Source organism: Amblyomma americanum, chromosome 7, assembly GCF_052857255.1.
Source record: "Amblyomma americanum isolate KBUSLIRL-KWMA chromosome 7, ASM5285725v1, whole genome shotgun sequence".
NCBI lineage: Eukaryota > Metazoa > Arthropoda > Arachnida > Ixodida > Ixodidae > Amblyomma > Amblyomma americanum.
Window position 1 is genome coordinate 10,761,445 of NC_135503.1, and position 22,883 is coordinate 10,784,327.

At 43.9% G+C, this 22,883-nt stretch overlaps 3 protein-coding genes across 3 annotated transcripts; 1 reads left to right on the top strand and 2 right to left on the bottom strand.

Annotated features, from left to right (window-relative positions):
• Positions 1–582: 582 nt before the first annotated feature.
• On the bottom strand, positions 583–7,436 carry LOC144098452 (rab-like protein 3). The gene is made up of 6 exons (XM_077631129.1): positions 7,261–7,436; positions 7,107–7,198; positions 6,899–7,016; positions 3,059–3,164; positions 1,519–1,663; positions 583–905 (listed from the first exon to the last, which is right to left on the bottom strand). The coding sequence occupies exons 1-6, from the start codon at positions 7,325–7,327 to the stop codon at positions 732–734; spliced, it is 702 nt and encodes a 233-aa protein (XP_077487255.1). The 5' UTR covers positions 7,328–7,436; the 3' UTR covers positions 583–731.
• Positions 7,437–7,632: 196 nt separating this feature from the next.
• Positions 7,633–13,817, top strand: TfIIEalpha (transcription factor IIEalpha). The gene is made up of 3 exons (XM_077631127.1): positions 7,633–8,697; positions 11,564–11,708; positions 13,596–13,817. Exons 1-3 carry the CDS (start codon positions 7,828–7,830, stop codon positions 13,796–13,798), a joined length of 1,218 nt encoding a protein of 405 aa, XP_077487253.1. The 5' UTR covers positions 7,633–7,827; the 3' UTR covers positions 13,799–13,817.
• LOC144098451 (dnaJ homolog subfamily C member 8) lies at positions 13,805–22,769 on the bottom strand. Its single transcript, XM_077631128.1, has 9 exons — positions 22,671–22,769; positions 22,390–22,491; positions 20,599–20,655; positions 20,463–20,529; positions 19,119–19,213; positions 18,982–19,053; positions 17,677–17,768; positions 14,977–15,052; positions 13,805–14,021 (listed from the first exon to the last, which is right to left on the bottom strand). Exons 1-9 carry the CDS (start codon positions 22,746–22,748, stop codon positions 13,923–13,925), a joined length of 738 nt encoding a protein of 245 aa, XP_077487254.1. The 5' UTR covers positions 22,749–22,769; the 3' UTR covers positions 13,805–13,922.
• Between the last annotated feature and the right edge of the window lie 114 nt (positions 22,770–22,883).

Here is a 22,883-nt window from a genome sequence, read left to right on the forward strand (position 1 = left end):
CTTTGGTCCATCGTTTATATTCCATACAACACTATCAAGACCTGAGCACATCAAAATGTATTAAACGATACTAAACGACAGGAAACGGACCGCAGCCGTGGCGAAGTGGCTGAGCATCGGCCTCGCATGCGGGGCTCGATACCCAGTGCTGCCGGGCACCCACCGGTGATAAACTGGGTACAAGCTTTCCCCAGCCTGGTGCTCGGCTTCTTTAGGGTGAAATGCTTGGGAAATGGGTCTTCGACCCCACCTAGACTAATCCGAAAAACACCTTGTGCCATAGCGATCTTTGGCCATAGATGCCCTTGCGCCATAATCATCATCACACTAATAACGCATTCAAAGCGCTCCCCTCAAGATCGGCCACGTATGAAGACATGAGCATGACCAAAAGCGATATATAATGGTAAAAAACAAAAATAGTAGATCTACCAGGTGACAAAGTAGCAGCTGCAAGTGTTGTTGATGTACAGAAACACAAATGTCCAATGAGTATTTTTAAATTGCATGGAAGTATTCTGCGTCACCTACGCACTTTGGCAAACTAAAGTGAAGCAAATATGCATTGTAAACATTCTGAACTTATAGATGGAAAATATTGTATTTATTAACATCAGCTGTGAAGAGCAATGTCAGTAGACTCAGCACCATTATTTTCACAGCTACACACTGCAAATGTGTCCAGCACCGGCAGAATGTTCAGATCCACAGCCTCTCTCTAGGGAGCTCATTCAGTCCAGATGAGAAAGTTTGGCCCGCCTACGATCAACCACGGGGACAGCAGCAGACACAGGAGGAGAACCAGCCCCTCCATGAAAGCGTCGCTCCACAACTTTGTCCAGAAATCGAGTGACCTTGAGGGCATTGCTTGAGCCAGGGGCAAGAGACTTTGGATTGTTATTGTCCTGTAAAACAAAAAAAGACAAAAAAGCATGTTTTACTTGACAATGTGACAGTCATGCAGGCACAATGATTCAATGCAATATTGGCATTTAAAAACAACACATTTATGGCAATGTGGTTGTATACTAACTGCACTGTACATACAACTTTTAAGTTTTTTTTTTTTTTGAGCCAGAAATAATAGGTCTCTTACAAATCAACCAAGGTCAGTACTTTGTTCGAGAATATTGTACAAAATATGTTGAAACATGTTTCGAAACAAGTCATGCATTTACAAAACTTGTCACCTCAAACTTAAAGGCAATGATGGCCTTTATGCATTTATGCACAAGGAAAGATGCATTATCTGTGCAGTCGGTGGGCAAAATAGACAAGGTACTATACTGATACAGATAACAACATGGTAGCATCACTGCCAAACCTTTTGAGTTTCCCTGTAAATGATTACTGCATCTGAATTGATTTAGACAGATGTGAAAGACTTAACTTCTTGTTTTGGTGCGGAATACATGCGTGTCTGCACTGCATAAAAAAACTTACAAACAAGTACAAACTTCCGATTTGAATGTTAACACTTAGGAAGACATGAACAATTAAAGGAATTCATTTACACACCAGAAGCACCTGGTCTGTGCCACACTCTTCGGCAACAGTAGCCAATGCACGGCCAGCTGTCTGGGGCACAAGGTCAACCTTTGTTGCTACCACCAGAATTGGAACTTGGCTGTCGGCAAACATCTCTTGGTCGAATTCGAGCAGCCTGAAGAGTACGCAAGAAAGCTTTCTCAATATACAAAAAGAAAAGATTGAACCGCTCAAAACAAAGACCTTCAGCGAGAAATTTTCTCAGGGAAAAATGTAAAAAGACTCATTTTTTCGACAAAAACCAAAAAATATTGCACTGAGCAAATAGCAGCTGGCCCCCTTCCAAGAGTCACCCATAAATACACCCACACTGGCAAGTATGCTGAAAATATTGCTTGCTGAGAATGACTGCTACCACAGCCTATGCACATTACACCCATGTCCAGCACATGTTCCTCACTCTTTTTCTAGGATGGGCAGTGTTCAACATGAGAAGCTAGAAATTTCCCGGCATGTGCCTTTCCTCTCACATTTCAAAAAGTCCAGAACAATCAGAGTTAATATTCTTCATGCTTCTTGACTGAAATTACTGATGTTAGCCATACCTCAGTCGTCTTTTTCTGTTAACCTCATTCCACCCTCATTCTTACAGTACGATCATAAATAAAACCGCTATACAAGGCTCCTTCAAGTTAGCATTACAACTGCGCATCCAACAGGCATGTGTGTGGTGTCTAAATATCTGTTTCGTGTCCAAACACATAAAGCACTGCAGAGTGACCTTGTGTTAAGAGTACAAAGAACAAGACACAAGCATAATAAATGGCTGACAATGGCATATGACACTCCCATCCCACTGATTCTACTTATCAAGATGCCAGTTCTAACAGCAGACCTTTTCAGCCAGCAAACATGCAACTACAGCTTGTTTTTGACATACTGCACACACTCAACTAAAGGCCATGCCCATGTATAGGTCAATTTGGAAGCCTATAATTTGGGAAAAAGAATCTGCAAAGAGCAACTGCACTTCACATGTGTGTAAATTTCTTTGCATGGCACACTCCCCAAGGAGCTGTCAGATGCAAAGTTGGCTGCTGCTATAATTATGATCATCTTTCAGAATGCATCCCTGTGCAAAACAGAGACTGATGAAGTGGAAACTCACTTCAGCCCATCTGCTCATAGATTTTGAATTTGTGGCGCAGTGTCAGCGGACATTTTTGCTAACAGTCTGAAATTTACAGGAATTCGGAATGCAATGAATGTAACCGAAGACGACTTCATTTGTGAGGGTGGTAAGGAGCTGGGCCTGAGCCGAGAGTAAAAATGAAGAGCAACCTTAAAGCCACCTGCAACTACGTGAGTGCCAAGTATAACGTCATGGTGGAGTAAAGTATAGTTTTCCTGGAATACATAGGAAATTGAACTGAAAAATGCAGCTTTCTTGTTAGGTCCCCATCCCTCCAAAATTTTGAAAAATTGTGGCCTTTAATTGAGTGTATGCGGTACATGTTCACACAATATCGATAAAAGATAAGTAATGAATGTGAAATTTTGCTGCATCTACCCGTTCGTCTTTTTCGATGGGCAGTCCTTGCAGAGAACTTCTGAAAGCCATTTCCGCAAGTTTTCATGAGACTTCTTGTTGGTCAAGTCATGAACAAGAATAAGACCTAAAGAGGCCGTAAAAAAAAAAAAAGCATGCCGAACGCATCCTGGTCAGTTTTGAACACTAAACAACTTTAATTTCTCTTAAACCTTTCACGAGTGGCAGGAAGTATACTTCCCACTGGCTGCATGTTCATATCAAGTTCATGGGAGACATTCTTTGCACCACAGGAACATGTCGCCATCTCTTGTCATCTCAGGGAATCAGAAGAAAATTGCGGTTGTGCAGTTCTGTGCAAAAAAATTATTTACAGACAGACAACTGTCTGTCTGCAAATAATTTCTGCGCTATGACCCCATTGCAACGGTACAGTCCAGCAACTGTTTTCCTTGATCTGGGGCTACGAAAAGTGCACAAAAAATTTGAAATAGTTTTGCTAGCAGCCTAAAGGCAATATTCGACTGCAAATATGTTGCTAAAATTTTTCACTGCAACTTTCCTTGACATTTTGTGTTTTTACTAAAGCTAGCGCTCACTCTTTAGTGCTTCTGTATTTTCCGCCGGTCTTTTCCTGGGAATTTCGATTACAGAAATCTTCAATATTATGTTAATAAACCACTTTTACTACTAATACATTCGCGACCACGCTCTGCGGAAAAACCATGAAAGTAGTTCCACAGATCATTCAGAAAATATCCTCTAGTGAAAAGGTTAAATTGATAGAGTGGCCATGTTTCATAACGTTAGTGCCCGTGCAAAAGAGGAGTATAAAACAAATCATTACGATTTTCTTTCATAATCAGGAAATAAATGAGCTTTGTTTAATTTCATGAGGCGCAACAAGGTGATTCCACCGGCTGCCAACATTGAATCCCTCGTTCAGTCCCCTGCTGACATCGCAAAGGCCTTAGAGGATATTGCGTGTGGCCTAGAGCTTCGCTTTACATCTGCCTTACCTTCTCCCTCTATATTTACATGCACCTCAAGTGATTTCACTGAGGTCTCTATGCCTGAGCTGTTGCAAATTGTTCTGTGCTTATCCCCAGCGGCTCCTGGCCCCGATAAGGTCACTTCATCTATGATCAAAATTTTGTTCAATGAATCTCCTGCAGACCTGTTGGCTCTAGTTAACCATTCTATTAAAGGTGCTTGGATACCGCATGAGTGGCGTCTTGCTGAAATAGTTCCACTGCTTAAAAAGCAAGAGGGAGGGCTTAACTTTAGACAATATACGCCCTATTTCGTTAACATCGAACCTAGTGAAATTGGTGGAAAGGGTCCTTCTCAGCCGTGTCATGTCATTAATTTCAGAAAATGCTCTATTGAATCCATGTCAAACTGGTTTCAGGCCGGGTTGTTCAATTTGGTGTGCTCATACTGACCTAGAGAGTCGTATTAAATTAGCTCGCAATAGAAAACAGTTTGCTGCGCTTGTCACCTTGCATGTAAGTAAAGCATACGACAGCGTTGAGCACTCGATTCTATAACTAAGATTACAGGAACTGAACTTCCTAGGCTCTTTTGTAGCCTGGATTTGTTTTTTTGGAAAATAGAGAACCTTAGTGCTGCCAAAATGGTGTTTCCTCAAGGAGATTTCCACAGACAAGAGGTGTACCGCAAGGATCAGTTCTCTCACCTGTTCTTTTTAAGCTCAATTCCATGCATTCAAAATGTGAAAACTTATGTGTACGCCGACTATATTGCATTTTTTTTTGCATCAGCAGGTGACATTCACACTCTTTATCGAACCCTGCAAAATTACCTCAATGTTCTTGACAACTGGTTAGGAAGAATTCATCTGTCCCTTAATGTGCGCATTGTTAGTCTTTCCAGTTTCTGTTTCTGTAAATATCTGCCTGGTCTATAGAAATAACATAATACCTCAAGTTCAGACAGTGAAGTATCTCGGAGTAATATACGACTCTACTCTTTCCTGGCGGCCACACATTGAGCAAGTTTCTGCAAAAGGAGTTCGGGCCATTTGCATCGTGTGCAGGCTTTGCAGTGCTAGCTCAGGCATGAGAAGGCATACACTTCTGATGATTTATAAAATGTACGTCCGCCCAATTTTGGAGTTCGGGTGTGCTTTATTCTCAGGAGCTCCTGCCTATAAACTTCGCCCTCTTGTGCTGTTGGAGCGTGAGGTGTTGCGTTGCGCCTTTGTCTTGGGCTTCCAAAATATGTCACCAATGCTGTTCTGCACCTTGTGGCGAGAATGTCATCGTTATCAGCTAGGTTTCGCCTTTTAACAGTTAAAACATTTTTAAAATTATGCGACTCACCTCTTCACACTTCCAGTATAATATTTCTTAGTCAACCTCCTGCCTTTTTTAGTGCTGCCTGGTCTCGTTTTCATACCCCGCAGATATGTTACGTGCAGTCCCTCCTTGATCCCATAAATATTCATTTCACAGATGTCCTCCAATTGCAACACAACTCATCATCTGTCCAGATTGAATTCGATGACAATTTCCCATCGAATGCAAAGCTGCAGCCCTTCCCGCTTCTTCAGGGTCTGTTGCAGGACCACCTAAGGTCCTTTCCCTCTCATGTTCTTATTGCTACCGACGCCTCGCAGGATCGCGAGAAGGCAGGTGTGGGAATTTTTTCGCCTTCACTGGATTGGTATTTTTCTCTCCGTCTTCCTGACTGCACTCCCATTTTTCTGACTGAATTATTAGCAGTAATCTTAGCCTTACGAAAATTAGAAACTACCGTTTCTCAGATCGTGGTTATGACAGACTCTCTGTCCATTTGCTCTTCCTTATCCTCACCCACTGAGTCTCGGGCATCACGCCTCTTTAAGTTTCTGATTCCGCTCCATCTAAATTCGGTGAGGTTGCTTTGGGTACCAGGTCACATGGGTTTTCACTTAAATGAGGTTGCAGATTCCTTAGCAAGAGCCTCGCTCTGCGGCCCAATTGTTGCTGTCCTGCCAACATGTGCATATACAACTGCAGTGAGGTTTCGCAGCTACACAATATTTCAGGGATTTGCTGCCTCGGCCCTTGCATCATTTCCCGAATATCAGCATCTTCTGCACCCTTGGAGTAGCAAAGACTGGCGCTCACGCAGACTAGAAGTCTCTTTCACGCGCTTGCGTTGCCGGGTTCCCCTTTTAAATTTTTACCTTCACAAATCTGGCCTGGCGGCTTCCCCACTGTGCCCTTTTTGTGCCGAACCTGAGACAATAGATCACTTCCTGCTGTTCTGCCGCCGCTTCTCTCATTTGAGGAAGCGTCTTTTGCAAATTCCATTTCATCAGCTGGGCTTGCCTGTGTCTTCCGCGGTTGTTCTTTCAATTGGCGCTTCTTTGCTTGGACGAAGCGACAGGAGTGTGCGCTCTGCTGTGCAAAATTTTCTTCAAGAAACGCAGCGCCTCCCATTCTAATTTCTTCTTCCCGCTCTCAGTCCGTACGACATTGAAACATTACAGGCATTGTATACTATTATGCACATTAAGCCATTGTTCCGTCTTCGATCTCCAAGTTAACAGGACCCCTGTCCTTCCGTCTTCCAATCTATCAGACTACATCCTATTACCACTCCTTTTCCCGTCAAAACTTTCCTGTATCCAGCAATTAACCGCCTGTGTCTTGGCCACTCCCCCGTAGTGGCTATGTGCCAGCCTTCCTTCCATATACTGAATTTAACGTCGGGCAATATATTTGTGAACGCGCGTCTGTCAGATATACCAAATCGCACGTCCATGCGTTACACAATGTCCTCAAAATCGATGTCACGGTCCAAGTGGCAAAAGAATAGGCAAAACATTTTCATGCATGAACATGGCCTCACCATGGAAAGAGTTGTAGAAGACCGCTCTGGCGCTGCTGTGACTGCTGGAGCCGCCGATGTCCCATAGTTCTACGAAGTAGGTCTTCTGAGATGCGGTGCCTTCGCGATACTCGTGTAGCTACACGAAACCAAAGCGAAATAATATATACATATATATCACTCGACACACGCCACTTCACTGGACATACTCTGACAGTCATCGACTTACTTTCACCTCGACGCTGCAGCCGACAGTCCAGCACGCATTTACCAAAGGTCGATTGTGACAAAGAAGGTGGACTGCAGAAGATTTTCCGACGCCTGCGAGAAATCGCTAACATGAGCTAAATTTTTGCAGGAGTTGAGGATAAGACTGAAATTACCCGAGTCTCCCACGACGAGTATTTTGACTTTGTCCACCGTCGTTAGTGCACCGTCGTTCTTTCTCATCTTGCACGACAATGTAGTTGACAGTTAGTTGACAGCACGATTTGAAGATGCTGGTGTGAAACTAATCAACGTAGCGCCAGGACGAAAAGCCGTCCGTCCAAGCAGGCTGACTAAGCCTGGTAAGCCCAGCAAATATAATTGTAAGAGTAAAATCATAAATTATTGTTTTAAAGAAAATAAATATTTTAACATATGTTATTTTTATATAAACTCTGGATCGCTTTTAAATAACGCTATATAAAAGAATCGACAAAACTTCTGTCCTACTGCTTTGCGGAGAAAAACTCCAGGCTAAATTAACTTGCAACTCCGCGCGGAAGATGGACGCTGCAATGGCCGTGCAAAGCTGGTTGAGTGCTGTGGTTCACAGGTGTGCGTTCGCTTCATTTTGTGTTTTAATCTGGAAGATCTCGCTGCAGTGACAGCGCGGTGTTAAAAATTGTTAGGGAGTTTGTGCGCTAAAGTACCAAACATCAAATCAGTGGGAATTGTGATTAAAAATGGAAGGCGGTGGCGAGGTGGTGACGGAGGTGCCGAGCTCTCTGAAAAAGCTTGTGCGGCTGACGATCCGAGGCTTTTATAGCACGGAGCACGTAATCGTCGTCGACATGCTCATTCGGAACCCCTGTGTGAAGGAAGATGACTTGGCAGACCTCCTGAAGCTTGAGAAGAAGCAGCTGCGAGCCGTCGTCGCTCAGCTGAAGAGCGATCGCTTTGTCAAAGTCCGCCTGCGGATGGAGACCGGAAGCGACGGCAAGGCGACACGCCAGAACTACTATTACATAAACTACAAGGTGTTCGTGAACGTGGTCAAGTACAAGCTCGACCACATGCGCCGCAAGATCGAGACCGAGGAACGCGACTCGACGAGCCGCGCGTCTTTCCGTTGCACGGGATGCTCCAAGAGCTTCACCGACTTGGAGGCGGACCGCCTGCTGGACTTCGCCAGCGGGCAGTTCCGCTGCAGTTATTGTAGCGCGCCGGTCGAGGAGGACCAGGAGGGCCTACCACGTCAGGACTCGCGCCTCCTGCTGGCCCGCTTCAACGACCAGATACAGCCCCTGTACACTCTCCTGCGGGAGCTCGACGATGTGCGGCTCGCGCCCCACTTGTTGGAGCCGGAGCCGACCGACCTGAGCGCGGTGCTTCAGCAGAGTCGCCGCACCAGCCCCACGTCGCAGGCGCATCCGGGTGCGCCGCGAACGAAGGACGGGCCCTGGAGCGGCGACGCGACGCGCCACCAGGGCTCGACGCAGGGCGCCGGCATCAGCGTCAGCCTGGGCGAAGCGGCACCCGCGGCTCCTGCTGCACCGCAGCGCGAGACGCCTGTCTGGCTCGCCCGCAGCACGGTCCTCGACACTGCGGCCGCGGTGAGACTCTTGCTCAGTCTGGATCGGAGAGACCATCTTTCGCTCACACTACTCGGCGTTAGGCTCTCGCAGATGCCCGGTTTTCTCGCAGCCAACGCAGCTATAGTGTAGAGCATATGTGTGTTTGTTTTTTTGCAGCGACAGCTTTTAAGAGCACCTTTGCCGGTTCTGTGGCGTTGGCGTCGCCGCCGTAATACCGCGCCACACTGGTTGGTCAGCATGCAGAGGCGTCACGCATCACGTCCTCGCAACGCGCCACACCGACTGGTCCGCATGCAGTGACGTCAAGTTGAATGGTCCGATCACCATGTCATCACGCACGTACTGCTAGAGAATACAAATAATGATATTAGTTTGAAAGCACTACTCCAGAAGTACCAACCGCGAGCAAGAAACTTGTCATCTTGTCTTGTGCTCCAAACTCTGGTAAGCTCGGGTAAGTTTGGAGGAGTGTCGCGGCAGCTGTAGCCCATGGGAGGAGGCTGTTGCGCCACCTAGGTCACGTAACCTTGTAGCATCATCACAACCTACCCTGGCAGGTGATAGTTAAATTAATGATTAGTCGTGAGAGGTTGCTTGGCAAGAGCACCATGGGTCGCAAATTCCTACCGTTGGCTGTGATAGAAACAGCCTATTACAGCCGGCATCTAGATAGAGATAGGACTCGCCACAATCTATTAATGTTAAGTAGAGAATGACCAATTCTGCATATATGGGCATAACCTACTAAAGCTATCCCGTCATACCCTTCAGGCAGAGCTTAAGTGTAATTGAAGAATAAGCACCTTCACACATCTACTAAGTTTAGCTAACTGCGTTAAACTCGTACCAATTTTTATACGCGCCACGGAAAACAGCTGATGCTGAATTTTACTCTACACAGTGGTAGCCGTGCTGAGAGTTTTTTCTTTGTATATTTCATTTTACATGCATTTGTATTGTATTGGGTTTTATGGCACATAAGCAACTTAGGCTATCATGCGCCAAACACATGGTATAATTTATTTCAAAAATTGGGTGTCCTCAGCGAAAGTCCTTGTCTGGACAAGGGCTCCGAGGAGCCCATCAAATTGAATGCAGACCTCAGCCTTCTTCTCAGGACTGAGAAAATGGATGAGGTGCGTCATAAAATGCGCGAAGGCACGGGGTAAAAAATCTTTAGAATTAATAGTTCTGCGATATTTGATATCATATTTTGTTTAAGATGGCCGCGTCTTTCAGAAAATTAAAAACAGATGAAGTTCTTACAAGTGGATTATCGCCTAAAAGTAAATTGGGGTGGAAGGGAATGCGTTCATCGTAAAAAACAGTAAAATATTTTTTTTCTTAGCCGTTCAAGTTGTGAGCACGAGAATAAAATGTGATTAACTGTCAGCTCATCTCCACATTTCTCACATAAGGGTTTGTCTTGTTTTGTCAGTAGAAAGTTGTGTTGGGTGTGTGTGTCCGATGCGCAGGTGGCATAAAATTATTTCTATAAAATGCTCCTGATGCCTGCATGATCTCTATTCTCCCAGAATAGGTTTTACTAAATGTAGTTTGTTATTTTCTTCACTATTCCATGTACACTGCCATTTTTCTGTAAGTTTATTTTTTACTAACTTCATGCAATCTGCATAGGGTATATTTACAGTCCGGACTTCCTCGTGGCGAGCTTGAGCAGCGCACATGTCAGCTCTCTCGTTGCCACGAATTCCAAGATGACTTGGTATCCAACAGAGCTTAATTTCATGTCGTTGTGTTTCAGCAGTTATGTCATGTATTATATTTCCTATTAAAGGTTCCCTTACGTTTCTGGCTTTCAGTGCTGTGATTGCACTCAGCAAGTCCGTGTAGATAATGCTGTTTTGAATGTTGTTTTCAGCTATTTTTGATACGGCCACCGAAATGGCATAACATTCAGCTGAGAAAATTGAAGAAAATTGAAATTTTACATGCGGACATATCACTCACTATGAAAGGCAGAAGTTTCGGCATGAGGCAAATGGTTCTAGCCATTTTAAGTGGAAAGTAAGTGAGGGGCTGTTGAGTGGTTTTGACAAGGAAGCCCTTGATGGTAGTCTGTACACGGCTTCATTGAACATGCCGACAGCTCAGCGTGACAAACTCGCTGCATGGTCACCAACAGCCAAGCTATCACTTCCCTCTACCAGCAGATGAGAGTGAAATAGCCACTGAATAGCCATTTTGTGGTGTAAAGGGAGTGAGGTGTTAATAAAAGCATGTTACGTAGATATTCTGCACATGGAATTGTGAGCATCAAGTCAACATATCATCAAATAGACTGCCTCACATGTGGAATTGTGAGCATATCATCAGACTGCTCTTTGCAAGCATTCAGCTAGATACGGTGCTTTGGATACACATTTGTTTTGCATACATTAGCAGTCCATGATAATCTGTTACCCTGAAACTATCCCACGTGCATCTGAAGAGCAACACAATGCTGCAGCGCTTTTCTGTGCTAACAGCACAGGATAAATTTGCAAAAAGTGCGACAGCATAAATTGCTGGCTTCAAGCTGCTGCTTACTATGCACAAGTTGTTTTTCTGTCACATCTGAATCAAGCACTTGTTTCATGCATAGTTGGAAGTTGTACTGAACATCCTGCACCGAGGGCATTTCTGGACTAAGCATAAATTTCATGTAACATTTGGTCACACTCTAGATCTCGGTTCATTTTGTTCTATTGACTTTGTAAGCTGTGCCAAAAGTCGGCAGCTGTGATGTTGGAAATCAATTGAATGGTTTTAGGAAAGCACTCAAGTAAGGGAACTGTCACATTGTGCTTCACTTTGCGCTAATAATAAACCAGATAGAACTTGGATTGTGTAGTGAGTAGACGTGCCCGATGTTGTCCTGCAGCCTGCTGTGTCTGAAGAAGTGGCCGCCGTCATTCCCGATGCGGGATCACGGCCTCACAGCGCCATCATGGAAACACTGCTGGCGCACGAGAAGCAGCCAGTTGCGCAGCCACCAAAGGACTCGAGCGACTCAGAAGATGGCCAAGGTGAAGTGGGCCATTTTTGCCTCCTTCTATAATGCCAGTGAAGCTTTCAAAGGGCCCCCTCCCAAATAATCTCCCGAGAATGGCTTTAATCTGGTTAACAGATTCAGTGGGTAAAGAATGTCACTACAAACACCTTATCAAAGCTATGCAGTCCTATTTAGCTCATACTGCGCACAAACGGGTCTCAAAGTAAGCTCTCCTTTGTTTCTTGCACAATGCCTTTGCTGCTGTGTTGCTGCGGATACATTGTCGTGAACAGGCTGCCATATAGCATAGGCGCCCACACAGATACTGCTACCACTGGTACTGAAGGTAGGTAATGGCGAAAGCAGAGTTACCATAATGATGACATCAACACAACTTGGCTGATATTGACAGGGTATTGCTTTTGGTGCAGCGATTTAAGAGAAAATGGCATAGGGAGTACAGTTTGAGAGGGACTGCAAAGGCTAAATATTGAACAAAAAATTTCTTTACTGCTGTTGCACGCTTGAAAAAAATTTGTTCAGTACAGCATTACTTGTAAAGCATGCTAAACGACACTTTTTCTTGCGATCGACAAGGAGGCATCTCAGGGACCCTTTTAGGAGGTGAACTACAACTAAAGATTGGTTGCTTGACAGAAAACTGTTCAGAAGGTCCCACTGTTGAAGAAATAAGCAGGTGAACAAGTTTATTAGTAGCCAGAACTGCAGCCCTGTGAAAAGAAGCACATACTCTTTTAGGGCATGCTAAAACCCAGCGCAGTTGGTTTCTTCTACATTGAACTTTTTGGCGATCCTTTGGCAGGCGCCGAAGCTTCTGGTTCAGTAAGGCCCCTTTCCTTTGCAATCCCTTGTCAGTCACAAAAGCTTCAGATTCAGTACTCCGTCTTTCCTTCCCGTCCTTATTTTCTGTATGAGCACGCCAACTTAGCTTGGTAAGTATAACTTATCACTGGCGGCGGTGCCTTCCCTTTCACAGTGTGGTCATAGCCGTGGAGCTCCCACTGCCATCGCATCCTAGTGTGCTGCTTCTCGCAATTGCAGCAGCAGCAATACTGATGGTGTGAGCAAAATGTATGCAAGTTTTTTGAAGGTCAGACTCACGGGACTGCAGAACATTTTGTGCTTGAGCTTAATAATGCTGCCAAAGCACTTTTTTGAATAGCGTTCAAAAGGTAGCAAGAATAGCTTTTACAGAACAATCTCGGATGAGACGAATTTCACGGGGTCACGAAAATTGTTCATATCATCAGTAGTTTGTGTAATCTAAAACGAACAAAATTCGTACACAGAAGCTTGGAAAATGCATTCCTGTATATTTGTTTATGAATGACGATTTATTTATGGATGACAAGATTTATATATGGCCACAAGGCCACGATGTTGGCGATGTGCAAGCGGCGCTTGTGCTGGAGGATGGTCGTGGCTCACACATTCGTATCATCCTTGGGGATGCGGGAATGTGTTCGGAACATCCGAACTTCTGCACATTGTACTCAATGCACTTCGGCCAGGGAATTTCATCAATTCATATCAACCGCAATCGTATCATCGATTCTACTGTATTTCCCTTTCCTGGGATAAAATTCTTGTTACTGAAGATCCTTTGCATTTTGAGAAACTTTTTTGGTCTCCTGATGTCAAGGCACACTGCAGTAGCACACATTTTGAGGTGTGGTCTCCTCCCAGAGAGCTTTACCTCAGGAGGCTGCGGAAAGTTTGTTCATGTTTGGGAACACTGATGGCTTTCTCTGGGTAAGCATGTTTCTGCTCTGTGGCCATGTATAGCAGAGTCGTGATCTTTTGAACCTTTACCTCTACAGTCATTCCCACATGTTGCCATTGTGATTTCAGTGCTGAAGCACAAAGCCTTACTGTGCAGCTATGCTGGCACCTTTTACAGGTGGTCCTGAGCCTGTACGGGACGTTACACAGTCTGACGAAGAGGATGACGACGATGAAGAGGAGGTGACACAGGTCATGGTGGAAGGGAAGCCAGTGCCTCTGCAGGATGTCACGGAGGAAATGGTGGCCCGTATGACCAGCGCCGAGAAAGAAGACTACATAAGGCTCCGGCAGGAGCTGTACTCAATGATGTACGAATGAATCCTGTTGTTCACACTCACACAGTTCTGCATTTAATACATTGGTTAATCAGACCATGCCCCCCCTCCCCCCGGACCCGACGAGCTCTTCCAGGTCGAAAACATCAGCAGTCCCCGCTGCCCCATCAGCGAGTTTCAGCCCTGTGCTTTGGTGGCTTGTAAGACTTGCTCCTCTTGCCTGTCTGGAAGTTCTTCCAGCTTGACACACGGTTCTCGCGGCTCTCCTGCAATGTGGCAGGGACTTTTGTGTTGTAAAAGACTAAAGAAAGTGAGCACAAGAATGGACCACTCTGCGATACAGTCCCCTCCCTATGGCAGATGCATGCCTTGCTAAAACGTAAAAATCATCCACACTGCCTCCAGTACAAATATTCCTGTAAACGGTGCGAAAATAAAATTTTGACTGCAGACTTTGCCATAACATTCAGCTGCGCAGGTATCACCCAGAGTCACTTTCGGCTACACTGCAGTACATTTAAAAGGCTCTCTTAATTCCAACATTGCATAATTCGAACAAATTATAAACCCCTTTCGAATTTTATCCAAAGCCAACTGTACATCCCAATGATGCACAAAGTGATTGTTTTTTTTTTTTTGCTGCTAAAAACTTGCACAGCGCCCGTCCTGTCATGTCTTCTGTGTATTTGTCCTAAATGTTAGCGCTGCTTAAATTTTAACGAAAGAATATGCATAACCAACTAGCCCCGCAACGTGTTTTACTAGGAAAGGAGCTCCGCTGTACTGCCCTTGGTGCTGTGCCCTTTTTGGTTACTAATTCAATGAAAAGCTTTGGTCAAGCACCAAACCTTGTTTGACCAATCATGTAGCCCGAATGCCCATACATCATCATTTTTTTGTGTGTGTGTGTGTTTGGTAGTGCAAGACGGACACAAACATGCGAAGCAATATAGGTGCAGTTTTCCTGTGCACCACATACACTTCCTTTTAATGAGGTGGCCAACTTCTATGATTGCACCACTAAATGGCAGACAGCCACAAACATACGAAGCAATATAGGTGCAGTTTTCCTGTGCACCGCATACACTTCCTTTTAATGAGGTGGTACACTTCTATGATTGCACCACTAAATGACTACTGATACCAACTGGATGCTCAATTGGATTAGAACAAGTAACGTAAAGATCACAGAGAGATGTTAAATGTGCAATACTAACGTACCTCATAATTTTTCTGCCACTCCTTCTCCTGCTGAGCCTTTTCTTGTTCTCGAATTTCAGCTTCTCGCTTTCGCTTCCTGGATAAGAGAGACGACATGTAAACAAAGTAAACGGGCAAGGCCGATTTCAGTTTTAAAGGGACACTGAGGACAAACTTAACCTGTATCAATAGCTAACCCAGACCACTCCAAGCAATTCATTTTTCATTTTATTATATCATCACCCTCCATTCACACCCTCACTCTCATTTCCCCCTTTCCCAGTGTGGAGCAGCAGGCCAGGGTCACCTTACTTTTCATGACATTACTTTCTCTCTCTCTCTCTCTCTCTCTCTCTCTGTATCAATAGACTAGCCATTCTAATGACAGAGACCACTCTTGCCAGAAATGGAGCTTTTCAACCTATGAACGAGCAAAAAAACGAAATGCAGGTGTGATCACTGACTGATTTCACAAGAAACTTGCTTGTTTGACACCGAATTTTTTGTGTAGATCCCAGATGCTATGTTACACTGCCATTCACTTCAAAACGGCGGCAACCAGTCCTCCTCAGTGTAGATGTTACAAGTTTGAATCGAGTTCGAATTGAACTTTCTCTATAAATGTGTCTTTTTCTTCTCGACAAACATTAACACACCTAGGAAGAGCCACAGAATCAATCTTTACTGCGAACAATAATTTGATGGAGTTTTTGCTAACTAGCAGTTAGTGCACAACTCAACGAAACCCCGCGGCACAAGACGAAGGCTTAAGAGCCTTAGAATGGTAACGGGGCAGGAGAAAAGGGAATGTTACAAATTAACGTAACCTTCCAGGCAATTGGGTCATGCTCGAGAGCGATGGAGATGGTAGAGAAAAGAATGGGCAAAAATGACGAGTGTACCGAGCTGGGTGTGGCAAAGAGTGCATAACTGGGGGGTGGCGAGATTTGTCAGAAACAGGAAAGGCATTCCATAATGTTGTCATAGTGAAGATTTAATTTGTGTTTGTAATGGACTGTAATGTCGTACATTTGTGGACAGACCAGCTGGCTTTAGTAGTGATTCTGGCACAGGATATACTTGATGCTTCACACTGCATCGCAATAAAGTTCTTTCTCTCCATTAGCAGGCGAAGTACGGCAGGCTCAATGATTTCAAATCGCACAGATGCAGGGGTGCTATGCTCTTAACTTGATTCCTTAGTAGTAGTCCACGGACCCTCACAAACAAATTTCCTTATATCCTATGCTCACCGGTCACTTTACACAAATGGTACAGCTCTCTGGATGCTGGAAGGACAGAGATCACTCGCACTTTACCAGCCATTTAATTGGTGCCTTTCTTTTCTTATCATTACCAGAGACATCATGAAAGTATGCAACACAGCTCTGTTGAGCAGCTACAATGGGTACACTGCACTGAATACCATGATTTTTGCCCATCAGAATGTGCACAGGAGCAAATCAGTAATGGCACAAAACCTCCTAAAGCAGCTGAAAAATCGGGGAACACTGCGTCATCCGCTGCCTGGCAAACATTCTTTCCAACTGCTATAATCTGGAATTTGTATGCGAGATTCCAGTTGGCAAAGTTCAAGCACGATGAGAAAATAATCCAAAAAACATTTAGATTTCAGTGCCAGTTTTCAGCTCACTGAAACAGGCATGGCTGGCGGCGGAAACTATTCTACTAGGCGTACAGAACAATTACTAGACAAACTGCCCAGCTGATACAACTGAAGCACTAATACTATTAATGCAGACAATTGTGAGTATACCATAAATTCTCTGGGTTTCTTATTTGCCCATTGGTTCGCTGATGATGTGGCCATAACCTTTGGAATGGGTGAGGACTGCATAGCTGTTCGGGCCATTTACAAGCGGAGAGGGGGGGGGGGGGACCTAGGAGTACAACGTAAAATGAAGGGGCAAATCCAAATCTTGGCAGTTGAGCATTTGGAACATAATGCTCGACAGATGGCAGCGCAATGGCCATTTACACAGTCTATTACGCGTTTACAAACAATCTGTGACATACCGTCAGTTTCGATCATGGAAAGCACAAGTAAGCTTGATGAAAATGCTTTGTTAGCTGCTAGACGTTCAAACTTGTTGGCAATGGACTGAAAGAACTGTGAAGCTGTATGAAAACGAAAGCGCCAGCATACAAGGATGAAAAAGCAAACAGCTAAGTAACCCTGCTTCAACCCGGACTCGGAAATGGGAAATATGCAAGATGTTGCCACTCTACGTTCCTGCATCAGTGGGCTTAAGTGAAAACATCTAATTTTTTGTTGCGAAAGAAATGTAGCCTTGTTGCACCTCATGCCACTGATGCAAGCCACTGGTTCTACACAAAAGTGGCTCTGAAAATCCTGGTGGGGGCAGGGCCAGATGTTTGAGTTTCTTTGAAAAGTCTACCTTGTTTTTATTACATCTACTCCTTGGAGCCTGATGTGGACCAAGTCAAAGGTTTTTCACACTTATACCAGTAAGTAATTAAGACACAGTAAAGAGAGCACAGTCAGAACTAACTATCATAACACATGGGGTTGGGATTTCAGTAGCAGACAGTTCATCAGTCCATTATGCGATCTGAAATGGCACACTACATGAAAGCTGCGCTGTTCAGAAGAGGTTCCAACACTAACAAACTTATGGATAGTGTCAGAATAGCCCATGCCATAAAGGAATACTGCAAAATTAGTTGGGGATAACTCGCCTCTCCTCCTGGTCCCTGTCTTCTTGCTGTCGCCGCTTGCGTTCCATGTCCGCAAAGAGCTTTGTCGTCAGCACATACACTGCATGCTTGTACTGCAGTAGGTTGGAAAGGCATAAATTTTGTGTGTACAGCAATTTCTTGCAAAAAAGTGCTTCTTTTGGAGCTCAAGCTTTCAGGTCACATTTTGGACATTCTAAGATGCTCTGTATAGGGGGTATTCACATGACGTCATGGGCGCCACTTTGGTGCCCAGCATGTAGCTGTCTTGGTGCAGGACGGAGGAGGTGTAGATAAGCCAATTAGACACATGCTGTAGCCTTCCGCTGTGCTGCATGGATGCCAGAGCGGCGGCCACTGTGGCTTGAGTGCATACCCCCTATTCTAAACGCCAGCACATCATTACCAGCAGCAGTGCATAAATGTCTACCAAACAAAAACTGACAACACATACAGAGAACCAACGGTTTTTACATGCATTTTTTTTTGCTTGTTGGAGGAAAGCAAATATACTTTTTAATATTATGCAGCCAAACAATATGCACTGTAATAAAGGTAAAATATGTGCACACAATGTCAACAAATGCAATGGTCCATACGGCTTTCCTGTAGAAGTTAACGCTAAAGGATGTGTATTCTAATGACAGATAACACTGCGAGGTGATAAAAGGAGTTCAAGCCAATGTAATACTAAACTGTCAGTTAAAGCTGCATCCCTGAGAAGCTTATTTGTGTAGATCATTTCAGTGCAATTATTTTCATAAGAACACTAACATAAGGGTGCAAAGGGGTGTTGTACATAGAAGTCCAAGAGTTAGAGCTCTAAGGAGACCTCTTGGTGTACTATAATCGCAAAAAAAACCCCAAAGAAAACTAAAAAATAAGTTTATAAAGCATTCTTTGCTGGTGCACATATCACTTTTGGTTAGCGGGCACCAACACAGGGAGCCAAACATTAGTGGCTTTTTATATGGCTGAAATTCCAAAATGTCACGGTATGAACGTTTTTTGGAAATGCACAACAAGCATCGAGAGAATTAAGAATTTATTCCGCTTTTTGTTGTTTCTCACTCCTCCATCCGTACTTTGACCATGAGCCTATTGTCAGTGCCTGTTGAGGCCTTATTGTCAGTGCCTGATTTTCTTTTTTACAACTATTTTGACAAAAGTCGCACACAGCAAACGGAAAGAAAATTGGACACCTCAGAATACACAATGCATGAGTACAAAAAGATATACTTGTAGTCAATTAAATTAAGTAATAATGGTTTCTTTCTCACCTTTGGTTCAGGCCTTTGTTTGACGTACCTTTTCAGGGTCATCTTCCTCAACCTTGTCCCCCTTCCCTGCCTTGCGAAGCTTCTTGCGCTTTTCCTCGATCTGCATGACATTGAGATAGGCATGCAGTCAGACTCCAACGCAAGGACTGTGTCCCATGCACCCACCATCAAGTCGGTGCGGCCCTTGGCTTCTTCAATCACTTCGAATGCTCGCTGCCGCTGTTCTTCATCCTCAAGGCTCTTGTGCGCCTTGTTGATCACTGTAGCAAAGCAAACAAAATAAAAAAAAATAGCAAATAGTGGGGTTTAATGTCCCGAAGCAACACATGGGCTATGAGGGATGCTGTAGAGGAGGGTTCCGGGGCACCTCAAAATTGGTACTAGTTGTGCCATTAGGCTCTCCTTTGTGCCCAGATTAGGTTATATAAATACTGCGTTTTTACTTCTTCAACAGGTTTAACACAAGTAGAAGGTCGGTGTTAGGCTGGCATGGAAACTTTCACAGCATTTCTTCGAGGTTTGTCTCAAGAAGAGTCGTATTTTGACGGCTGAATCCACGTTTTACGCCCAAAAATTTCCAAGCCAAGTAAAAAAAAACTTCGTCTTCCTGGCATTTCTGCACCTCTCCATGGTGGATGAAGTGCAGCGCCGCCAGCTTTCCCTCTAGTTATATTAAACTCTATGAGACTAACAGCCTATCCCCACTGGCAACCTTGCCTGGTGTTTCAAAGTTCAACACAAGAGACCAACTATGATGGCCTAGTGCTGCCATACACATCTGCACCATCTCTTCACTTTAAAGGAACACTGAGGACATTTAAGTTTGCCTGTATCGATAGCGCCGTGTTCTAATGATAAAGGGGCTAACTTCATTGAAAACGGAGTTTGTGCAAGCCAGAAAGAGTCAAAAATTGATATCTTAGTATCGTCACCACAAGAAAGTTTTTTCATGCAGATCCCCGAGGATAGGTCACACTGCCATTCACTTCGCAGCGGTGATCATTGAGTACATTTTGATTGATAATGCCATTACAAGTTTGAATAGAGTGGATCAATTGGTGGCCATCCTCGGTGACTCTTTAAGGTATGAGGCCGCTTTTAAAAAGCCAAGTTTTGATAAAAATTAACATTTTCAAATTTTGTTTTATCAAAATGCCGATTCATTCCTAAAGAAACTGTGACAAAAATTATGTTATCCAGTTACCTTTTGATGCCACATCATATGCTTGCATTATGACGAGTAAGTGGTGTTGTCATTCACCTGAGCTCAGTTGCATCTTATTCTATACAAATTTTATTCCTATCTTCTGAAGCTTAACTTAGCAGCATGTTGTTATTGTCACTGCTCTGACAGCATCTGGACAACCTGCTTTTGCACACTAAGTCGCACAAGTGCCTCCGTGCCATGTCTTTTTGGGTGGACAAATTTATGTCCACTGATAACAGCTGCATGGCTGCACACAATAAGTCTGTGATAAAAAGAATGCAACAAAAGCTGCGATAACACACCGTCAAAAGCCTTCTGTGCCCGTTCACGGTCATCAGGATTTTTGTCAGGATGCACCAGGATAGAGAGCTGTGGGGCAAAAAGCGAAAACAAGATGAGCAACTACTCAAAATATGCAAGTCAAGTTTTTGAAGTCACCCTTCGGTACTGTTTCTTGACATCCTCTAGTGGTGCCTCGGGGCTTATCTGGAGCACCTGTGAAAAGAGGAAGGAAAACCATAGATAAAAAACACCTACAGCACAAAGTCAGCCTTACTGACAAATGCACCCTTTGAGAAGTAGTGATGAGATTTTTTTTCTTTCTCAACTAAAGAAACATTGAACTTTGCGTTGTAATGTCAATTACATTGTCTCGTAGGTATTCCACATTTTATCACCAGGTGAAAAACCATGGCAATGAAAAGTAAAAAAAAAATTGACAAAAAACTGTCTTAAAAGGCTGCCAACTCCTGTTAGTAAAAATTGAAAAAAACAACAACAAACAAACTGCATTTTCGTTATGCCATTTTTCTTCATATTTGCACTGCATGTTGTCGCTCCCCTATCCAAGGTTGGACGCCAGTTCTTATAAGCTTCTAGTCTAGTGTACTCCATTACTCAGAGATTTGCACATAATATGTAGTAAATCATATTATGTGTATATACATATAAGTGTAGTAGCGAGGACACACTAGTACATAGACACAAAAATTGTGTCTCACGGCATCTTGTCTTTCACAGACGCATACACACAGATAAACAACAGGAGTCTCATAGTGCAACCAAGAGACTGTCCAGTCACATGCAAGGCGACTCGGGATCTTTTCAACTGTACCAAATGAACACCCTTTAAAATTGTGTTTTTGCTTCTAGCATGATGATCACATTCTTCAACACATATTTATTTGAGGGGAAGCGGGCATGCACACTTATGTCACTAATGGCCATGATTAATGCAAGTAATTAGAACTTCTTGGTTACTGGTAGGTATCACAGTACTACTAGACAAATCAGTCTCCTAGTGGGACTACGGAATATATAACTTTTAGTATTCATAAAACATTATCAATTGCTTATTATTGTTCGCATATGCCGCCGTGGTGGCTCAGTTGTTATACGCTCGGCTGCTGACCCGAAAGACGCAGGGTTCGATCCCCACCACGACGATCGAATTTCGATGGAGACGAAATTCTAGAGGCCTGTGTGCCGTGCGATGTTAGTGCAAGTTAAAAAATCCCAGGTGGTCGAAATACCCGGAGCCTTCTACTACGGCATCCGTCATAGCCTGAGTCACTATGAGACGTTAAACCCCCGTAAACCATATTGTTCGCATATTATGAAAACAGCAACAATGCAGAGCTTATTTGCTTGAAATGTCCACAGGTTTAATGGCTCAGAGAGTAAGCAAACAAGACACCACATGTTACCAATGTCAACAGCAAACAGCAAAAACTGGCACAACACCCTGTAACTATATTTAATAGGTCACACATGTTAATATTACCGTCACTCAATAATTTATATTCATACCAATGTACGTCTGAAGATGCTTGACATAATAAAATAGTGATGTTTTATTTTGCATGGTGACTCTAATATCAACCTGAGTGCCAGGGATAGAGTTTACGTCCGATGTTGTTTGCAGGCTGCGTTTCGTTCTCAGTCACTGGCTGACATCAGAACTAAAGGATGCACCAGAACACTTCAATAAAAGAAAAAGAATCACCAGCACTGTTTCCAAACATACAACAGCAAGCAAGGTTCCGAAGGTTTATATCAACTTTGCATCGAATAGTACCCCTGCTTGTTCGAAAATCATGCACGGCAGCAGTTCGAACTGATTTACTCTCACGCATGCATTACCTAAGCGAAGGGAAAATTAGGCGCAAATTAACACCGCTCTGAAGTAAGTATTCAGCACAGAAGTTACAAGGTCTAAACACCGCTTACCTCAAAGGGGTTTAGATTGAAGTACGTTGATCCAGGTCTCAGCAGGCGGTCTATCTGCTGCTTAGGCGTCAGCACGGAGTCACGCTTTTCAATTTCTTTTACCTACACAGTGAAAGTGGTCAAGCTGTGAAAGCAAGCTTTCCGCACAGAAGCCCAAAGCTCAGTATCAAGTGCGCGATGAACAAGGAACAACGTGCATCACACCCGGTCACCACGCCGGCGAGCAAACGAACGCGTATTTCTGACTTATGTTTATCTGTCCGGTGAAATAAAGCACTTACTTCTGTGAAAAACGATTGTAATATGTTGTCATCTAAGGGCTTAGATTCACTGGACGCAGCCGCTGTAGGAGCCGCCATGTTGTATACAGTACATACAACCAAATCGTTAGCGATTGGTTTCAGACTTATGAATATTTTGAAGATTTTTTTGTGTATATCAAGTCAAAAATACTTTGTGTAGAAATTTTATTTTGCGTATAACTCAAAACATTT

Bases quoted from the DNA above. Each gene is read 5' to 3' on its own strand.
- LOC144098452 (XM_077631129.1), bottom strand. From the start codon at position 7,327: ATGAGAAAGAACGACGGTGCACTAACGACGGTGGACAAAGTCAAAATA. The intron at 1,664-3,058 runs GTAGATGCAGCA...CGTACTCTTCAG, and splicing joins CCATCGAAAAAGACGAACGG to GCTGCTCGAATTCGACCAAG. The intron at 906-1,518 runs GTGTGTAAATGA...TTTGTTTTACAG, and splicing joins GCACAGACCAGGTGCTTCTG to GACAATAACAATCCAAAGTC.
- LOC144098451 (XM_077631128.1), bottom strand. From the start codon at position 22,748: ATGGCGGCTCCTACAGCGGCTGCGTCCAGTGAATCTAAGCCCTTAGAT. The intron at 22,492-22,670 runs GTAAGTGCTTTA...TTCACTGTGTAG, and splicing joins TACAATCGTTTTTCACAGAA to GTAAAAGAAATTGAAAAGCG. The intron at 14,022-14,976 runs GTACGTTAGTAT...GCCACATTGCAG, and splicing joins AGTGGCAGAAAAATTATGAG to GAGAGCCGCGAGAACCGTGT.
- TfIIEalpha (XM_077631127.1), top strand. From the start codon at position 7,828: ATGGAAGGCGGTGGCGAGGTGGTGACGGAGGTGCCGAGCTCTCTGAAA. The intron at 8,698-11,563 runs GTGAGACTCTTG...GTTGTCCTGCAG, and splicing joins TCCTCGACACTGCGGCCGCG to CCTGCTGTGTCTGAAGAAGT. The intron at 11,709-13,595 runs GTGAAGTGGGCC...CACCTTTTACAG, and splicing joins CGACTCAGAAGATGGCCAAG to GTGGTCCTGAGCCTGTACGG.